This window comes from Chenopodium quinoa, unplaced genomic scaffold (genome assembly GCF_001683475.1).
Source record: "Chenopodium quinoa cultivar QQ74 unplaced genomic scaffold, ASM168347v1, whole genome shotgun sequence".
NCBI classification, from domain to species: domain Eukaryota; kingdom Viridiplantae; phylum Streptophyta; class Magnoliopsida; order Caryophyllales; family Amaranthaceae; genus Chenopodium; species Chenopodium quinoa.
The window spans coordinates 72,447-90,795 of NW_018745030.1; the positions used below are offsets into that span (position 1 = coordinate 72,447).

At 37.4% G+C, this 18,349-nt stretch overlaps 2 protein-coding genes and 1 long non-coding RNA gene across 4 annotated transcripts; 2 read left to right on the forward strand and 1 right to left on the reverse strand.

Moving 5' to 3' along the window:
* Window positions 1-440: 440 nt before the first annotated feature.
* Window positions 441-4,889, reverse strand: LOC110709089. Its single transcript, XM_021887302.1, has 4 exons — window positions 4,421-4,889; window positions 1,979-4,173; window positions 586-1,884; window positions 441-495 (listed from the first exon to the last, which is right to left on the reverse strand). The coding sequence occupies exons 1-4, from the start codon at window positions 4,443-4,445 to the stop codon at window positions 445-447; spliced, it is 3,570 nt and encodes a 1,189-aa protein (XP_021742994.1). The 5' UTR covers window positions 4,446-4,889; the 3' UTR covers window positions 441-444.
* Window positions 4,890-12,037: 7,148 nt separating this feature from the next.
* LOC110709104 lies at window positions 12,038-14,928 on the forward strand. 2 transcript variants are annotated; one of them, XR_002508845.1, is made up of 3 exons: window positions 12,038-12,817; window positions 14,501-14,566; window positions 14,699-14,928. It is a non-coding gene; the product is annotated as an uncharacterized LOC110709104 (long non-coding RNA). The 2 variants fall into 2 exon arrangements; XR_002508844.1 differs by having other exon boundaries at window positions 12,044-14,566.
* Window positions 14,929-16,910: 1,982 nt separating this feature from the next.
* Window positions 16,911-17,529, forward strand: LOC110709090. The gene is made up of 2 exons (XM_021887303.1): window positions 16,911-17,214; window positions 17,315-17,529. Exons 1-2 carry the CDS (start codon window positions 16,911-16,913, stop codon window positions 17,527-17,529), a joined length of 519 nt encoding a protein of 172 aa, XP_021742995.1.
* The last annotated feature ends 820 nt before the right edge of the window (window positions 17,530-18,349 follow it).

Genomic DNA, 18,349 nt, shown 5'->3' on the forward strand with positions numbered 1-18,349 from the left:
ATTAATGGATGCTTAATTGAATGTTTAATGAGTAATGTTTGCTGTTGTATTTTGTACTTAATTGATTTTCATCATAATTGCAATAGCAGTGTACAATTGACATACCAGAGCTAGATCAAAAGACCACAAATTTCCCAAATTATTTGCACAAAATGAAAAACAAACAAAACCAGAGCAATGTTAAAAGACCACAAATTATTTGCACAAATTGAAAAACACAACCACAGCAATATCAAAAGACAAAGGCAGAACTGTTATAATGCCTGCAAATGTTTCAATAATGCATGCAACTGTTTCCAAAATACCTGCAACTGTTTCCAATACTTAATTACATAAGATCTCTAACATTGTTTAACAACTAAATTGTTTGACAAATTACACACTTAGACCAAAAGCATACTTAGTAAGTACAAAAGAAATGGGGCACATAAGATCTTCACTTGATCACTGCTGCATCTGGGAGATAGATCTTGTGTTTGGTCTGGTACTTGGTGCCTGCCACACAAATTACAAAGTTATTGGCTTATTTTCCAAAAAAAAAAACAAAGCAAACACAAAAATGAAAGGGGGAGTACTAATTCTTACTGTAACAATTGGGCTTCCATCATCAGCAAACATTATCCCAATTCCTGATGGTTGTGCTCTTCCCCTTCCCCTTCCTCTTCCCCTACTTGTAGTTGTAGACCCTCTACCAGCCGAGCTTCTTCCTCTGGTGCTGCTTTGACTGACACTTCTAGCACCTTGACCTCCAAGTATCATTCTTCCACCCCTGCCTAGTTGAGTTGGCTGTGCAGTAGCAGTATGGTGGGCAAATTGTGTTGCAGGAGTTGAAGATGATGCAGTCTGTGTCAGGGTGGGTGTTGGGGTTGCTTGTGTAGATGGGGCATGTGAGGTTACATCAGTAGATGGGGCAGTCTTTCTTGGTCTTCCCTTGGGTCTTTTGGGTGCTGGTTCATCAGGGACAACAGAATCCTTGTCTTTGCAGCCTCTCTTGTTATGACCCTTCTTCTTGCATATGCTACAAGTCATTTCTACTCCTGCCCTACTCAATGACCCTGGCTTCTTAGGATTCTCAAGAGGGTGCTTAATTCTGTTCTTTCTTGGCCTACCAGGACCTATCTTGATAGGAGGGGGGTCCAAATTGCATGGACATCTTGGCCAATACCTCTCACCTTCACATGGAGGTATACAACCACTGTAGGCCTTCTTATAAGTCTCAACTTTGTAACATTCATCAACAAATACCTCAGGTTCTTGGTTCACAAAATAAATGCAAGCTATGGCATGACAGCAAGGAATGCCTACCATATTCCATTTTCTACAACTACAAGTTCTAGCAACTAAATCTACATTCAACTGATCCAAATAATACCTAACATTAAACTGACTCACAGAAGAAGGCAAGACTTCACAATCAGCAGCTTTCTCTTTCTCCTTTTCTAACCTAGCTTGTATCCTAGGGCATAGCAAAGAGGTCCATTTTTCCATCTCATGTCTTTTTTTTACTAACCTCTGCATCAATGCAACTCTAATTTCCTCTAACATGTAAATTATGTGTTTAGTCCTAGCATTAATGATATAAGCATTAAATGTTTCAGCCATATTGTTAGTAATGGCCTCAGATTTGATGTCTTCCTGTAAGAATGCCCTACAGAAGAACTGAGGATTGTACCTTGTTATTGCAAGGGCAGCCTCTTCATCAATCTGTCTCAACTCATCCATTGCTTCATTGAAATCAGCCTGGTTATAGGCCTTTGCTATCTTCCAAAACAAAAGCTTCATCTCATCTCCCTTGTAGGTTCTGTGCCAGAGGGCAAAAATATGCCTTGCACAGTGCCTATGTTCAGCCTTAGGAAGAACAACACTTACAGCATGTAAGATAGCCTGTGTACCAAAAAAAAAGAACCAGTTAATGTCAATCATCATCAATCATCATCATTAAATGAGATAACATATTACACAAATTAATGACTTATACCTGATGCTCATCTGAAATAATAGCTATCCCTTCTCCTTGTCCAAGATCTAGGCAATTCTTTAAGTGGTTAAAGAACCATTCCCAAGACAGATTGTTCTCCCCTTCCACAACAGCCCAACAAATGGGGAACATCTGTTCATTGGGATCCCTGGAAACAGCAGTTAATATCTGACCCCCAAGAAATGTCTTCAAAAATGCAGCATCCACACTTATCACTCTCCTACACCCTGCTGTCCACCCTTGCTTAACTCCATCAAAGCAAGTGAACATCCTACTAAACATTGGGGTAGAACTCTGAGGTTGTGGAGCAACTACCAAGTCCAACACTGTTTCAAGACTTGCTTCCTTCAATGCCTTCAAGTACCTCTCCACCTTCATATAATGCTCTTTCATAGAGCCATGTAACATCTTGTGTGCATGGTATTTTACTTTGTAAGCAAAATCTCTACTGACAATCATTCTGTAAGACCTCCTTACAGTGTCTACAATCTCCTTAGCTGGCCAATGTGGCCTAGCTTTGAACACATCAAGCAACTGCCTAGCCACCCAACTGGACTTCAACTGCCTGTTACTATTCATGTTCCTATTGCATGTGTGATTTCCAACTACTCTCTTCACTAGCCAAGTTGCATCTCTAGAATGCACAGAAAAATATAAATAAAATGGACATTCACCAACACATTTCACTCCCAACCTTTGTCTGTTTTTCCAGCTCACACTATACTTTAGATCTCTACCCTGTAATACAGCATACTTAGTGACAGCATCCTTAATGTCACTGGCATTAGCAAACCTCTGACCAACCTTCCAATGAAACTTACTGAAATCAGTTTCATGGCTCACTAACTCTCCCTTTTTCCCTTCTAATTCATCACTACTACCAGGTGGTGTATCAATGTCATTATCTTCATCACAGTCACTTAGGTTTACATCCCTTGCAACCTCTTCATGAACTGAGTTCTCCCTCTCTTCATCAACTTCAAACTCCCTCTCCTCATCAACTGCCTTTTCCTTCTCCTTCTCCTTACAAACTTTTTCTTGCAATCCCTTCACTATCTCAAGTAACTTTGTATTAACCCTCTTTACTCTATCCCTTGCTTCAATAATCTCATCATCAATGTCATCAGATTCATCTTCAAAGAAATCAGTTTGTTCTAGATCTTCACCTTCACCTTCTAGATCTATGTCAGATAGACTAAAATCACCTTCCTTCTCTTTCTCTATGCTCTCATCTACCTCAAACTGAAAATCATCTTCATCATCATCTTCAAACTCCCCACCCTCACAAAACTTCTGATACTCATGATCATATAATGGATCACTGTCATCACTAGACTCATCATCAGCAACTAATTCATTCCATTTCAAAGGGCTCTCTGGTCTGTCATCCTCCCACTCAAATTCATCATTGAAATCTGTGTTAACATCAGGCAACTCACCAGTAGAAACAAACTCTAAGGATGGGAATTGAGAAAGATGAAGAGACTGGTTTTGAGTGAAGGGTTGAGTTTCTGAAGTGATTTTCAAGGGGGGTTGAGTCTGTTTTTTTGTTTTTTTTTGGGGAAGGTCAGATGCTTTTTCTGGTAAAGTTATAGATGCTTTTTTGGGTGATGTGGTAGATGCTTTTATAGGTGAAGTGGAAGCATCTTCTTCAGTCAATGAGGGTTTCACCACCTGTGTTTGTGGTCCCTTCCTTGTGGTCAATTTTTTTCTTTTGTTCAGTTTGGGTGGGGGTTTCTCAAGTACCTTGCCTGTTGTTTTGGATATGGTAACTTTGGGGTCAGCATTCAACAAAGTACTTTTCTGACTTGTGTTGCCCACATCAACTTCCACAACTTCAGCATTTGAACCTTCTCCCACTTCTCTCTCAAACTGAACTGCATACACAACAATACTCCTATTTACAACAGCTAACTTACCCATCTCTAACACCTCAGCATCCCCTTGAATTACTCTCAAACCTTTCTCAATATTTAACCCAGGCATTTGGTAAAACAAAGCATCCACATGAGCAAGCCCACACTTACTACCATAATCCCTTAAGTCCCAGTAACAAAGTTCATCTGGGTCAACATCAAAGTTAATATAACTCCCACCCTTATACACCATTTCACCATTACGAACATGCTTAAATTGACCCCCATACCAGAATCGAACAGTCACATTATCAAAAACATGAGTATTTGCAGCAGACCCTAGAATTAAACAACTCAATTAGACTACAAACAAACACTCAAGTAATTAACCCTAATTCAGCAATTAACAAGAAAATTTATCGAGTGAACAACATAATTCACCATACAAATCAACCTAATTATTAAACCTACTTTAACAATTAACAGCATAATTAAACATACGAACATCCATATTCAAATTAGAACACATAAAATCCACCCAACAATCATAATTCAAACAAAACAAAGAAATTAAAAAAACACGAACCTTTCTTCTTCGTCTTTCTGGGCATTTTGGGAACCAAAGATCGCAACTTTTTCACTCTTCTCTTCACTTCACTTCAATGCAATTTTCTTTGGGAGCAGTAGAATTTCGGAATTGAGTTCTGATTATTTCAAAGGGAAATGACGAAATGAGGAATTGAATATGCTCTGAGATCCTCTGATAAAATGGTTCGAAGACGAAGAAAGAGAGTGAAATATGGAGGGAAATGAATTAAAGAGGGAGACAGGAGTTAGGTGTGCAAAATTTAATTACACGTTGGATGGTTAAGGGGAAGCAACGCACAACCTGGCAAAGACATAACACACGTCAGCAATATTACCTCCTAAATCCGGTTACCATTTTTTTTGTACCATTTTTGGAAGACACCCCCCAAAGTTGGTGTTATTTTGGAATAACTCAAAGGTGGTGTTATTATTGGCGAACCGGCCAAAGTTCGTGTTATTTTGGGCAAATTTCCCTTTTTTTTATTATTATTTTTTTTCTAATGATTTTTTTTTATGTTGTTGGAATTATGATTAAATTGGTTTTAATATTAATGTTTATTCTATTATTTATTTTGATCACCATATTGCATGTTTAAGGGAATATGTAATTGAAAATCACGACTAATAAGATAATTTTGACAACCGGTTTAGGTTCCCTTTTAATCTTATTGTTAATTCAAGTGATCACCAAATTTTTAGAATTATGTGTGCATTAATCTTAAACCAATTAAGTTAAATAATAGTTTGGAGAGAATTGAATTATTGTTTGTATGCCTTTGAGATCACAGGAATGCTTTTCCATATAAGAATCGAGTAGAGGCCAATACGGGCGAATGTGACTCCATGACTCACTTCGTACCATCATCCCCGATCCTCCTTTCGTGGTTCCGAACCATATGGAGTTAGTAATCTCATGGATTATGAATGGGGTGTAACCTTCACGGGTCAATCGTTTTTGCCTTCGTTGTCCCTTTATCGTGGTTGCCTTTTATGATCCGTGAACGGTTTACAAGTTCCTAATAAACTTGTTGGCGGCTCCCTACTTTATTTGTCCCTAATCGTAATGTCAATTCCCACTTCCTATGAGTGCCAAGCATATTCACACATGCTTTTAATGTAGGTGCACTTCGAGCGACGCCTACAACTTCCAATATTAATGTTTATTCTATTATTTTTATGATCACTATATTGCATGTTTAAAGGGAATATGTAATTGAAAATCACGCCTAATAAGATAATTTGGACGACCGGTTTAGATTCCTTTTTAATCTTGTTAATTAATTCAAGTGATCACAAATATTTTAGAATTATGTGTTGCATTAATATTAAACCAAATTAGCTTAATAATAGTTTGGAGCGAATTGAATATTTTATTTGTATCCCTTTGAGATCGCAGGAATCACTTTTCACTATAAGAATCGAGTAGAGGCCAATACGGACGAATGTAACTCCATGACTCACTTCGTACCATCATCCCCGATCCTCCTTTCGTGGTTCCAAACCATATGGAGTTAGTAATCTCATGGATTATGAATGGGGTGTAACCTTCACGGGTCAATCGTTGTTGCCTATCGTTGTCCCTTATTCGTGGTTGCCTTTTATGATCCGTGAACAGTTTACAAGTTCCTTACAAACTTGTTGGCGGCTCCCTACTTTATTTGTCCCTAATCGTTGTCCCTTATCGTAATATGTCAATTCCCACTTCCTATGAGTGCTAAGCATATTCACCACATGTTTTTAACGTAGGCGTACTTCGAGCGACGCCTACAATTTGGCGACTCCACTGGGGAGGATTCTTGATTATTTATCGATTTTGAGTGATCTATATTTAATTAAGATGAGTGGATGAGACTTGAAAGATTCTTGAAAAAATATTCCTGTGATTAATTTGGCATTTTTGCATCTGCATAGACATTTTAACGTCGCATTCAGGTCTGTCCCGTAGGAAAAATTGGATAACTTGGTTGCGCACGAAGGAAAAAAGGGCACCAGTCAGATCTTCTGACTGCCGTGCCACGGCAAAATCTGTCGTGTCACGGTACTGTGCACCGTCTCCGTCTGACGGTGCACAGTACCGTGGCACGGGAATTTTTCTGACAGTCAACTTCCTTCGATTTTTCTGAAAAAACGTATGTGTTCTACATGCGTCTTAGCCCCGGGGGATTTAAGCTCTATCAACCCAAAAACGCTCATGGCAATAAGGGTTCATCCGAGTTATTAAATCCACCCAAACCATGGAGTCGAGTTCGATTTCATCACGAACTCGCGGAGCCGGCCGTTGGCATACACCCTCAAGGGAGGCTGCCTTGCTAACGCGTCCAAACTCTTAACCATGATACCCTATTGACACCAAATAAACTTGACCATAGTCGAACATAGAACTTGACCTTAGGTTGCGAACTATTCTTTGCATCATTGTGCCTACGTGTTTTATGTTTGGTCGTTTTGATCCTAACCTTAACGATCTTTCTTTGTCTATGGTGGATTATTTTATGACTAACGATTGCCAATGGACCGTACTCACTTAGTAATTAGCAAAAAAAAAAAAAAGATTTGCCGCGCCACGGAAAACTCTACCGTTCACGGCAAATTTTCACCGTGAAACGGTGGATTTCCCAAAAAAAAAAAAACACCGCGTCACGGCAGCTTGTCACGTGACACGGTACAGTTTTCCGTGTCACGGTGCCCTTGAAATAAGTCCAGTCAGCTTTTTTTAAGTCGTCTGTGTTAATTTGGTCCTCGCGTCAGTCATTTTGGTTATTGTTCACATGTCTAACCACACGATCATACCACGAGTCTTATAACATCACTTAGTCACTCACGAGTCAAGTATAGTCCACACACTTTCTTTATGTTCCGACTCGAGTCGTGCACCAGGTCGTTTATGATCGTATATTAGGTTCATGCACCCTTTTTTCGTCATAATAAAAAAATGAATGGAGTTTTCTCACCTGTTTTCAAATGTCTATTTTTTTCCTTCCTTTCCTATCTTGAGCAATGAGTCAAACAATTAAGTGAATTATTTTATTTCACAGTACTTGGTCAAGGAACAGGGATAGATTAATACGGTTCGAGTCATTACCGCAACAATCTCTCAGATCAAATAGGCGTTCAAAGAGAACTTTGCCATCTCCATTACTCATCACCTTTCAATGGCCACTAAAGAAGACATTGAGAACATAACAAATCCATCGAGGCACTGTCTACCATGATGCAAACCCTTACCACTAGGGTCACTACCATGGAACAAAACAAGGTCACTATTTCCACCCTTGACAAACTGAAGGAACAAATGAGTAAGATTTATGAGGAATTCACTTATGTGGAACGGACTCCCACTCCTTTGGATGTGAAGGACAGACTCCCTGAAAAGTTCTCCACTGCTGATATTCCAAAGTTCAAGCCTACTGACAATCCAATATTCCATTTGAAGGCGTTCTCTGCAACCATGGCTCTTAAGGGATTGGACGTAACAATCTTCCCTACGGTGTTCCCTCTCTCCTTAGAACATGCTTGCCAACAATGGTTTTATTCCTTAGATTCCAAGCATACTGCGACTTGGCAAGATTTCACCGACAGTTTCATGAATCGTTACAAGTGTAACATTCAAACTAAAACTTCTGAACGTGAACTCTTCATTCTCAAACAGAAAGAGAATGAAGGCTTCACCGCTTACCTGAACAGGTGGAGGGAAACAGCTTCACTCTTGGTAGATCCCCCCAAAGAAAGAGAGATAGTTCGCCTCTTTATTCAAAATCTGACTCATAAATATAGGGAACATCTCAAATTTCTTCCACTGAACACTTTCGAAGCTGTATACGACATCGGCATCAATATCGAGGATGAGCTAATAAAGACTGTTGGTAGTAACAATAATAACACTTGGAAAAACAAGAAGAACGACCATCCTTCTTCTTCGTCTTCTAAGCATGAAAATACTACCAACAATATAAGCCAAGTTGATCTTAATGAAGTGTTAGCTCTTGATACTCCATTGCCCAAGAAGAAAAGAACTTACACTCCTTTAGGAATGACTTATGATGCGGCCTTTGATCGCCTTTATAGTCAAGGCTTGATCACACCTATTGGGCCATTTCCAGAGCCAAAACCTGAAGAAAGGAGCGCCAAATGGAATCCCAATGCCCATTGCAAGTACCATCAAGGAAGGGGCCACACTACGGAGCAATGTTGGAATTTGAAGGACGTCATTCAAGACTTGGTGGATGCAAACAAACTTCCTGTCCCTCCAGGCGGTAAGAAGTAATGAACACAAGGCGCACAGTAGATCCTTCGTGCAAGATTTCATGATTTCTTTCTTTATCATTCATCTCCATTCCCCATTCATGTCTAGCATAGGTTTTCCATGTTTCATGTGTTTCGTTCACCTTTTCCATTAATAAAATGAGCAATTTTCCTTTACATCTAGATCATAGAATTTTTCATTCATTCATTCATTCTCAATTAAAAAAAAATCAATTACCGAACTAAACCCAAGGTACACCAATGACTTGAGGCACCTTTGCAACCCATTCATTCCCCATTAACCATTCAATCACATATCCATTTTTTCATCAACCACTTTGAGCCTCGTCTAACGTTTGGCCTTCATTTCTTCAACCCACATTCACTTAACCCTGGGATTGGAAGATGTGTAATTGTATAACATTCATAAAAAAAAAAGCAGCAAAGCAACAATAAAACAATGTCTAAAGGCAAGTGTTCCAATGTCTTTGATATGAACACGTCTCAAATTGCGTCTCTCATCAAGTGCTTGGTACCGTGCCTGAGAAACATGAATGCCAAGTGAGTGATGGACCGCATGATCTGAGATTGCCTACATTGATTCACAAGAATGAAAAAAAAAGAAGAAAAACATATATATTGAAAATAAACTTGCAAAATTCAAAATTTTCAAATTCACAATTACACATCTTGGGGGCTTCTCTCGGGTCTTGAGCCTTTTACCCCTTTCTTCCTTAAACCATCAACTTAACCACATTACAACCCTTGAAAGACCTGTTTGAGGTGTACATACACTTGTGCAAAGTTTGGTTAGAGCTACGTTCGGCCTGATTCCTAACGGATACGTAGGCAACCTCACATTGAGGTGCGGCCACATTCATATTCATATCTATATCCCTACCCATTTAGAGCTAGACTTGTGGGCTTGAACCCACATCACATTAGCTTACCCAGCCTAAAGAGTCACCATGTTGACTCTTCTCACATAAATTTCCATCATCATAACCTTTGCAGCCAGCCTTAGTATCACTTTCACACACTTCTTTCACACATACATATCCATATCATCTTTCCCTTAGGAACCCTTTATCATGAAATCTTGTTTCCCTACCGCGCATGCTTCATCATCTTTCAAGACAACATTCATTAAAAGAAACATTGTATACTTGCTTAGCTTCTTGACCTGAGCAATGTTCATTATTTCATGCATCGCATAATGTGCTGAGAAACATTTATATATAAATGATTTTTAATCATACAAAGCATATCGTGCTTAGCTCTTTGACCTAAGCAACGTTCATTATGCAATAATCACTTCATCTGTATACGTGCTTAGCTTCCAGACCTAAGTGACGTACAAGATCGTTTCTTGATGCTTAGCTCCAGGACCTAAGTTAATTCATCTATCGTGTCACATGATGTAATTTTCCTTAGCCTCCTGGCCTAAGGACATGCATCATGCATACATTACTTTCAAGAAAAGCAATTCAATCCATGCGATTCATTTTGTCTTGCTCAACGAGGAAGCTCAAAACTTCTTTCCTTTCTTCGCGTCTTTTCTTTTGGAAGGAAGTTCGAAAATAAAATTTCAGTTTTCACATCTTTCTTTTTCGGGAGAAAGTCGGTACCCTCCACTCATGACAAAAATTGATGGAAATTTTTTGCTTTTTCATCTTCGTTTGCTTGTGTCTGCACACACACACACACTCACAAGTCATACACATGTCATATCACATCAAGTCAAACTTGGTCAAGTTAGTGGTCAAGTCAATCACAGTATATACGAGTCCATTGGCAAATTTATTTTTGCAGGTCTTATCTACAGCCCACGTCCGGGGACAAACGGACCATTTATAGCCCACGTCTGGGGACAAGCGGACCATCTACAGCCCACGTCCGGGGACAAGCGGACCATCTACAGCCCACGTCCGGGGACAAGAGGACCACCATCATTTCATGACGCAAGGTTCTCGATACACAGAGACTTGCAATCTCATCATCTTTCGACTTTCCTCAAGCATGGAAAGTATTATCCGGTGGATTTTTCTTCAAGTATAGAAAACCGCCAAATCGGCTTTCCTCAAGCATGGAAGGCATTATCGGTGGAATTCTTCAAGCATAGAATGACACCATATTCATCAGTCGGCTTTCCTCATGCTTGGAAAGAGTTATCGGTGGATTTTTCTTCAAGTATAGAAAACCGCCAAGTCGGCTTTCCTCAAGCTTGGAAAGCGTTATCAGTGGATTTTTCTTCAAGTATAGAAAACCACCAAGTCGGCTTTCCTCAAGCATGGAAAGCATCATCGGTGGATTTCTTCAAGCATAGAATGACACCAAATTCATACGTCGATTTTCCTCAAGCATGGAAAGTATTATCCGGTAGGTTTCTTCAGGCTCAGAAAACTACCAAACTCCTCAGTCGGCTTTCCTCAGGCATGGAAAGCATTTCAATAGACGTCATCCGATGGATTCCTTCAAGCATAGGAAGCTACCAAGCTCATTTGCCACCAATACACTGGTGTTAGATAAGCATTTTATCCCTTTACTCTTTTATCTGTAGAACTAACATTTTTCTGCAGGTATCAGCGTATACAGAATCATTTAGGATCGCAGAACGTCTTTAATCATTCTCTGTCCCTATCGGCTACTTTGACTATCGTTTTCGAAACCGACGTTTCTACAAACTCAGTCAAATTGGGGGCTTCTATAGACACCTAAAAATGTCTCCCCAAAACCAAACCCGTTGATGAACACCTTTCACCGCCATTATTGGTCGAGTTGAGTATTTAATCTTTGGAGTGCTTAAATTCATGTTCTATCCAATATATTTCATGAACCAATCCAATTTCTAGCTCATTTCCCTAAACCATAACCTATTTTCCACTTTTCGTGTCCACATCGCAAAACTGAGAGAAACTGATTTTATGGTTATAAAATTTTGATCCAATTATTATTTTGTTGGATAGGCCTTCAAATAAGATTTCCAACCATATATCATAAGCCCAATTTCGAGCTATAACGAAAAAGATATGAGCAAAACACTAAACTCGGCCTAAAACCGACACCCTTCCACTAAAACGGCCATATCTTAAATATACATATCATTTTGACTTGATTACAATTGGGTTGGAAATTAGACTTGATAAGATTTCCAATGATATATTATATGCCTTATTCCGAGTTACAGATCAAAAGTTATGATTATTTTAAAAACGGGTAAAAAACTGAAATTACCGCGCAGCAGCAAAAATGCCGCGACGCGGCAAAAGCTGACGTGTCACGGGGGTGACACGGTGCCCATTTTTGTATTTCTGCAAATTTTTCCCCCGTGTCACGGTGTAATTTCCCGTGTCACGGTGCCCATTCCGTGACACGGGAATATTCCGTGTAATTTCCGCGTACTTTTTACACCGTGACACGGCATACTGCACTGTGCCACGGTGAACAATGCCGTGCACTACTGCAAAGTTGGCCTAATGTAACACCTTGTAGTAACACTTTATAAGTCAAGATATAAATAGATATTTAAGTAACACTTTTGTAACACTTAGATAGTAGGTAGCACTTGTATGTAACACATATGTAATATGTAACACTTCAAAGTAACACTTTACATAGAGTAACACTTTCATGTAACACTTTGAGTATGAAAAGCAGTTATACAAAAAAAAAAAAAAAAAAAAAAAAAAAAAACCTTGCCTAACTCTGCTTTCACTTTTTCTCCAAGCTCTCTATCTTTCTGTCTCTCTTCCTTCTCTCTTTCACTTTTCCCACTTTTCTCCATCCATTTATGCTATTCACACTTTCCATCTCCTTAATCAATGGAGAAGCTCAAAAGTCTCTCTGAAATTTTACCCCAATCTTTAGATTCTTACTCCTCACCAAACTCTAACTTCTTAACAAGAATTGAACGACCAAATCCAAACCCTAGTATCCGACTCAATCGATCCATCAAACCGCAAAATGACCGATGATACGGCTAACGGGATCAATTCGGCGGCGAAGAAGAGACGGCGAGCCGTAGAAATCGCCGTCTTCGTATAATGGAGTTGCTACTGCCGGAAATCCCTCCCTCTCTTTTCAATTTTTCGCTCAACAGATCCCTAAATTTCATTCTCACTCTTCAATTTCCATTATGGAGCTGGTGTTGCCGGTTAGATTTCCTCTCCTGTTCTAATTATATTTCGTTTGAAATTTGATAATTTTTGGAGTATTTGATTTATTGTTCTGTGATTCACATTTTTGAAATTAACCTGATTTGTAATGTGTGTGCATATTTTCATTATTAAATTTTGTTCGTGCTCTGAATTCTTACATTGCGTAGCTCAATTGAGCTTGAAACTGTTTTTTTTTTTTTTTTTTTTAATTTATAGAATTTTGAGTGTTGTAGATGAAATTGTTTAAGAATGTTAAATATTTGGAATTTGAGTGATGCATTCTTTATATTATCATAATACTATTACAAAATGATGTGACGATGCTGTGAAATATTGATTGAATTTGGTTTCGAAAATGTTAAAAGGCAGATTATATATATATATGACATTATGACTACTGTTTTTGGGGAAAGATGACTAGATGGAATAAGAAGGAGCTATTTTGTATCATTTGCTTGTTTTATGAGACAAACTGAAGAAGCAGCTTGCTGCTTTTCGTGTCCTATTAATGGATAATTATTCTTCTAGTGAAGAACCAATCATTAAGATGCTTTTATATTGCTTCTCCTATTTCTAAATTTGCTTACTTTTATTTACAAGGTAAAGTCATTTTACACTTATTTAAGAGCTCGATTTTTGTTCAAAGTGTATTGTAGTAATTATTTTGAGATTATAGTATAGAATTTAACGCTTTATTAATATTGTCAATGGTAACTTTGGCAATGATGTATCTGTGCAAGATACCTTATGTTTAGTACTACTTTATATTTCATTTATGCATTATTTAATGGATTATGAAGAACTTATGTATTCTATAGAGTGTGTTATATTGGTCATCAAATTTGCATATGCTTGTGCATAAATGTTCTAAGAAAGCACTAGCAACAGATTTGTTAAATTAATTAGAATCTAAAATGTCCTGCCTGCTACTGTTGAACATAGCAATATTTATTCAAATTTTGTAGATTTTATAATTTTTTTTGAAGCCATGATTTATGTAATTTAATTGTTGCATGTGTAAGCTTGTATTGATTCTATACAGAAACTGATTTAGGATAAATGGTTGTTGAATGTTGGTTGTGAGGTGTATGTTGGCTGCTGGATCAATGTTGTGTCTAACCGGTCTAGAATTTATTATTTCAAGTTAACATATGGGTTTCTGAACTCTGAAGTTTTATGGGCTTTCCCAGTCTGGCTTGGTTTCAATTGTTTTTTAACTGGTGGCAATGCTTAGAGAAGCCTCCCACTATTGAGATATTCTTCTTGGAATATACACTAGTATATTCTCTTGATTATTCTTACTCCACTCACCTCTATCTCTGACATTCTTTCTTGAATGATTATCTAAGCTCTTCATTAATGGAATTTAAGCACTCCAACAGCAGGTGCTCGCAAAAGAGTGGCTTGAAGTATGATCTCGATCAATGCTTGTCACGTGGTTCTTGAACTGGAGTCTCTTCCTTTTGGATTAGTTTTTGGGTTATATATCCATTGATCAATTCAAAAATTATAATCTTGCTAGAGCATATTCGAATTCATCTTGTCTCTTATATCTGTATTATATCAGCAATAAAATTTGTTCATAATTCGAGTAAATGACTTGGTAAAGGTGTTATGTTTGATACTTTTTCACCCTTTAATTAATTGGTCTTCAAACTTAATTTCCTTTTTTTTGGCAGGACATAACAACCCTATATCTATTACTCTTTGTCCAACCTACTAACAAAACATTTGAAGTTATAAAGGTGAAATTTCTTTATTCTTAATTGCTGCTGTCATTCTGAACTTTGACTAAGATTATAGTGATACTTTTTCACCCTTTAACTGATCTTCTAACTTAATTTCCATTTTATTTGACGAACTTTGTGATGATCAAGGATGTGACTCCAATCCCAACAGCCAGTACTTGCAAAAAGGGAAGCATCGAAGGAAGGAGTTGAGGAGATTGTGAATGATCATGGCCTAGTTCAGCATTGCTGCTACTTATGTTGCTCTTTACTTCTACCTAGCCTTAAGCATTGTAAAAAAATTTAATATTTTTTGTTTGATGAAATTGTAACAGTACACCACAAGCATTTATTAATAAAAATACCTAAGTTTATGGATTTTTTATGGATTATTATTTTTTTAGGCATAAAGGGCACCGAATTAAGGGGAAAACTAGTGCCCTTAAAGACCCTTGAATTGGTGTCCTTAACCTCTGTCATGGGCAACCCCAAAAAAGGCACTGGTTCAAAACGGGTGCCCTAAGTTGGTTTTGATAATAATAATAATATGTGGCGCAAAAAAAAAAAAAAAATGTTACCTATCAATTAATAAAGTATTAAATTTGTTTGCAAAAATTGATAGATAATGTTGAATATAGTGATACTATACGTCAAAGATGATTTAAAAAATGTTACCTAATAATCAACAAAGTGTTACATTAATTCACAAAAGTGATACATAATGCGGATAAAGTGTTACTTTATTATTGAAAAGTGTTACTAAAAATGAGTAAGTGTTACATAAGAAATAAAAAGTAACACCTTAAAAATGATACTAATAGTATTAAAAAGTGTTACATAAGTGGGTTTATATTAACACTTTTAAAAGTGTTACCATACACTACCCAAAATGTTACATAAGACCTTAGGTAACATGGGCGGATGTATCACCCACTAAAGTGTTACCTATTGTCAATAATAACATTTTTACCACTTTATGTACCACTTTTTAGGTGTTACTTAAGGTTAATTATGTACTAGTGGTGTGACGGCATTTCTTCCCGTGTCACGGTGCACATCCCGTGCCACGGGATTGCTCCGTGTTTTCTCTGCGTAATCCCTAAACGCGTTTTCACTTCCCGTAACCTAAATATTTCCCGTGTCACGCAAATTTGTACCGTGTCACGGGAAAATTTCTCGTCTGACGGTGGGATTTCCCGTGTCACGGTACACTTTGCCGTGTCGCGGGATACTTTTTTAGGGTTTTTATCATTTTAGGGTTCCGTGTGCTCCCTCAATACATTTTCCCTATAAATAGGACCCCCCCCTTTCTGCAGTTCGGGGCACCAATAATCATTCTCTCTCACCTTACACCAAAAATCGTTCTCTTCTCCCTCTTTAACCTAATTTCTAGCCTCATTTTTCTTCCATAATAATTCCCCTAAGCACTCCAAGGAGTCTATACTTAACCCGAGGTTCCGTCCTTAAACCAAGGCGTGAAAGGTACAAATAACTGAGGGTTTGGACCAAATTAACTCTACTTTTTATTTAATTTAATTTAATAATTTTCATTTGCTTTTATATTTTTATTGAAGTTACTAAAAGTTTATTCATGATGTAGCAAATTAAAGGAACGCGGAGAATGTGAGTAATTAATCAATTTAATTACTCTTATTTTATTTTAATATTGCTAGTATCATGATTAGGGTTATTTTATATTTGATTTGACTAACGCTATTATTGTTAAATTGCTTCTAATATTAATGTTTATTCTATTATTTTTATGATCACTATATTGCATGTTTAAAGGGAATATGTAATTGAAAATCACGCCTATAAGATAATTTTGACGACCGGTTTAGATTCCTTTTTAATCTTGTTAATTAATTCAAGTGATCACAAATATTTTAGAATTATGTGTTGCATTAATATTAAACCAATTTAGCTTAATAATAGTTTGGAGCGAATTGAATATTTTATTTGTATCCCTTTGAGATCGCAGGAATCACTTTTCACTATAAGAATCGAGTAGAGGCCAATACGGACGAATGTAACTCCATGACTCACTTCGTACCATCATCCCCGATCCTCCTTTCGTGGTTCCAAACCATATGGAGTTAGTAATCTCATGGATTATGAATGGGGTGTAACCTTCACGGGTCAATCGTTGTTGCCTATCGTTGTCCCTTATTCGTGGTTGCCTTTTATGATCCGTGAACAGTTTACAAGTTCCTTACAAACTTGTTGGCGGCTCCCTACTTTATTTGTCCCTAATCGTAATATGTCAATTCCCACTTCCTATGAGTGCCAAGCATATTCACACATGTTTTTAACGTAGGCGCACTTCGAGCGACGCCTACAGCTAGTTAATGATTGTTCTAACATGGATTTGCATTCAAGAGAGAAAGATTGTATTGATAATTTGAAGAAGTGGTTAAAAATTGATGAGGAAGCATGGAAGCAGAAATCCAGAATACAATGGCTTTCCTCTGGTGATTCTAATAGTAAGTTTTTCTTTGCTTCTGTTAAACAAAGAAGGCATATTAACAGAATCATCTTTTTGTATGATGATGCTGGGATTAAGCTTACTAATCCTGTGACATCACTAAAGAGATTGTGGGCTTCTATAAAAATCATCTTGGCTCTGCTGCTGAAGCTTTACCTATGGCTGATCTTGGGATTCTTAGGTTTGGGGCTAGGCTCTCTAAATAGTCTGCTGATCTTCTTTGTGCTCTTATTTTTTGTCTGAAATTGATGCTGCTCTTTTTGCTATTGATAACTCTAAAGCTCCTGGTTTGGATGGATATAATTCAGTTTTCTTCAAAAAAAAAACTTGGAATATAGTCAAAGATGATATTTATGCTGCTGCGATGGATTTCTTTGATAATAACAAGATGTGCTCCAAAGTCAATATCACTGCTGTTACTCTTGTTCCTAAGGTTAAAAATGCTTCTCATGTGAAGTCTTTTAGACCTATAGCCTGTTTGCTCTGTTGTGTATAAAATAATCTCTAAGATCATCTGTAGGGAATATTTCAAGCATTATCCCAAACTTGAACTCCACTGTGATCATACACTAAAGTACGGTGGCGTCCAAAGGGAAGGAAGCTAGAGCAAAAGAGTCGCCAAAAAGTTTTAGGAACTTGTAAACCGTTCACAGGGTGAAGGTTACACCCCTTAACGATCCAAGAGATCGTCAACTCCAATAGGTCTGGAACCATGACTGGTAGTTCGGGGATGAAGGTACAAATCCAACCTAAAAGAGATTGAACCTGCCCTAATAATAGGCCTCTACTTTATTCTGATCGTGTTCATGTGCGCTTTCTGACTAACATACAATCAAAAGGTTTAACCCTAAACCTGTTTATCTATGTTGGTTGAATATTAATGCACAAATAAATCTATTATTGGCGATCACTTGAATTATAATCACATTAACCCTAAACAAGATTATTAATTATCTTATTAAGCGTGATTACAAGTACCAATTCCCTTTAAACATGCATAAAAGGCGTGATCAAGCAATAACAATAAATATCAAGCAACATAATAATAATCATAAAAATAATAATCATAATCATAATTATGTTAAAGCATAATAATAGCAAGATTCTAGGCATGATACTAACAAGATTAATAACAAACCCTAACATGTCACTAAGCAATAAAAATCAAAGCTTTAACCCTAACATGATACTAACATGAATATTAAGAAAGAAAATAAAAGGCATCGCAGGAATCATGATTGATATATGCAAATCACCCTAAATATCATACTAAAGAAAGCATTCTAACATGATACTAGGAACATCCAAAACATGAT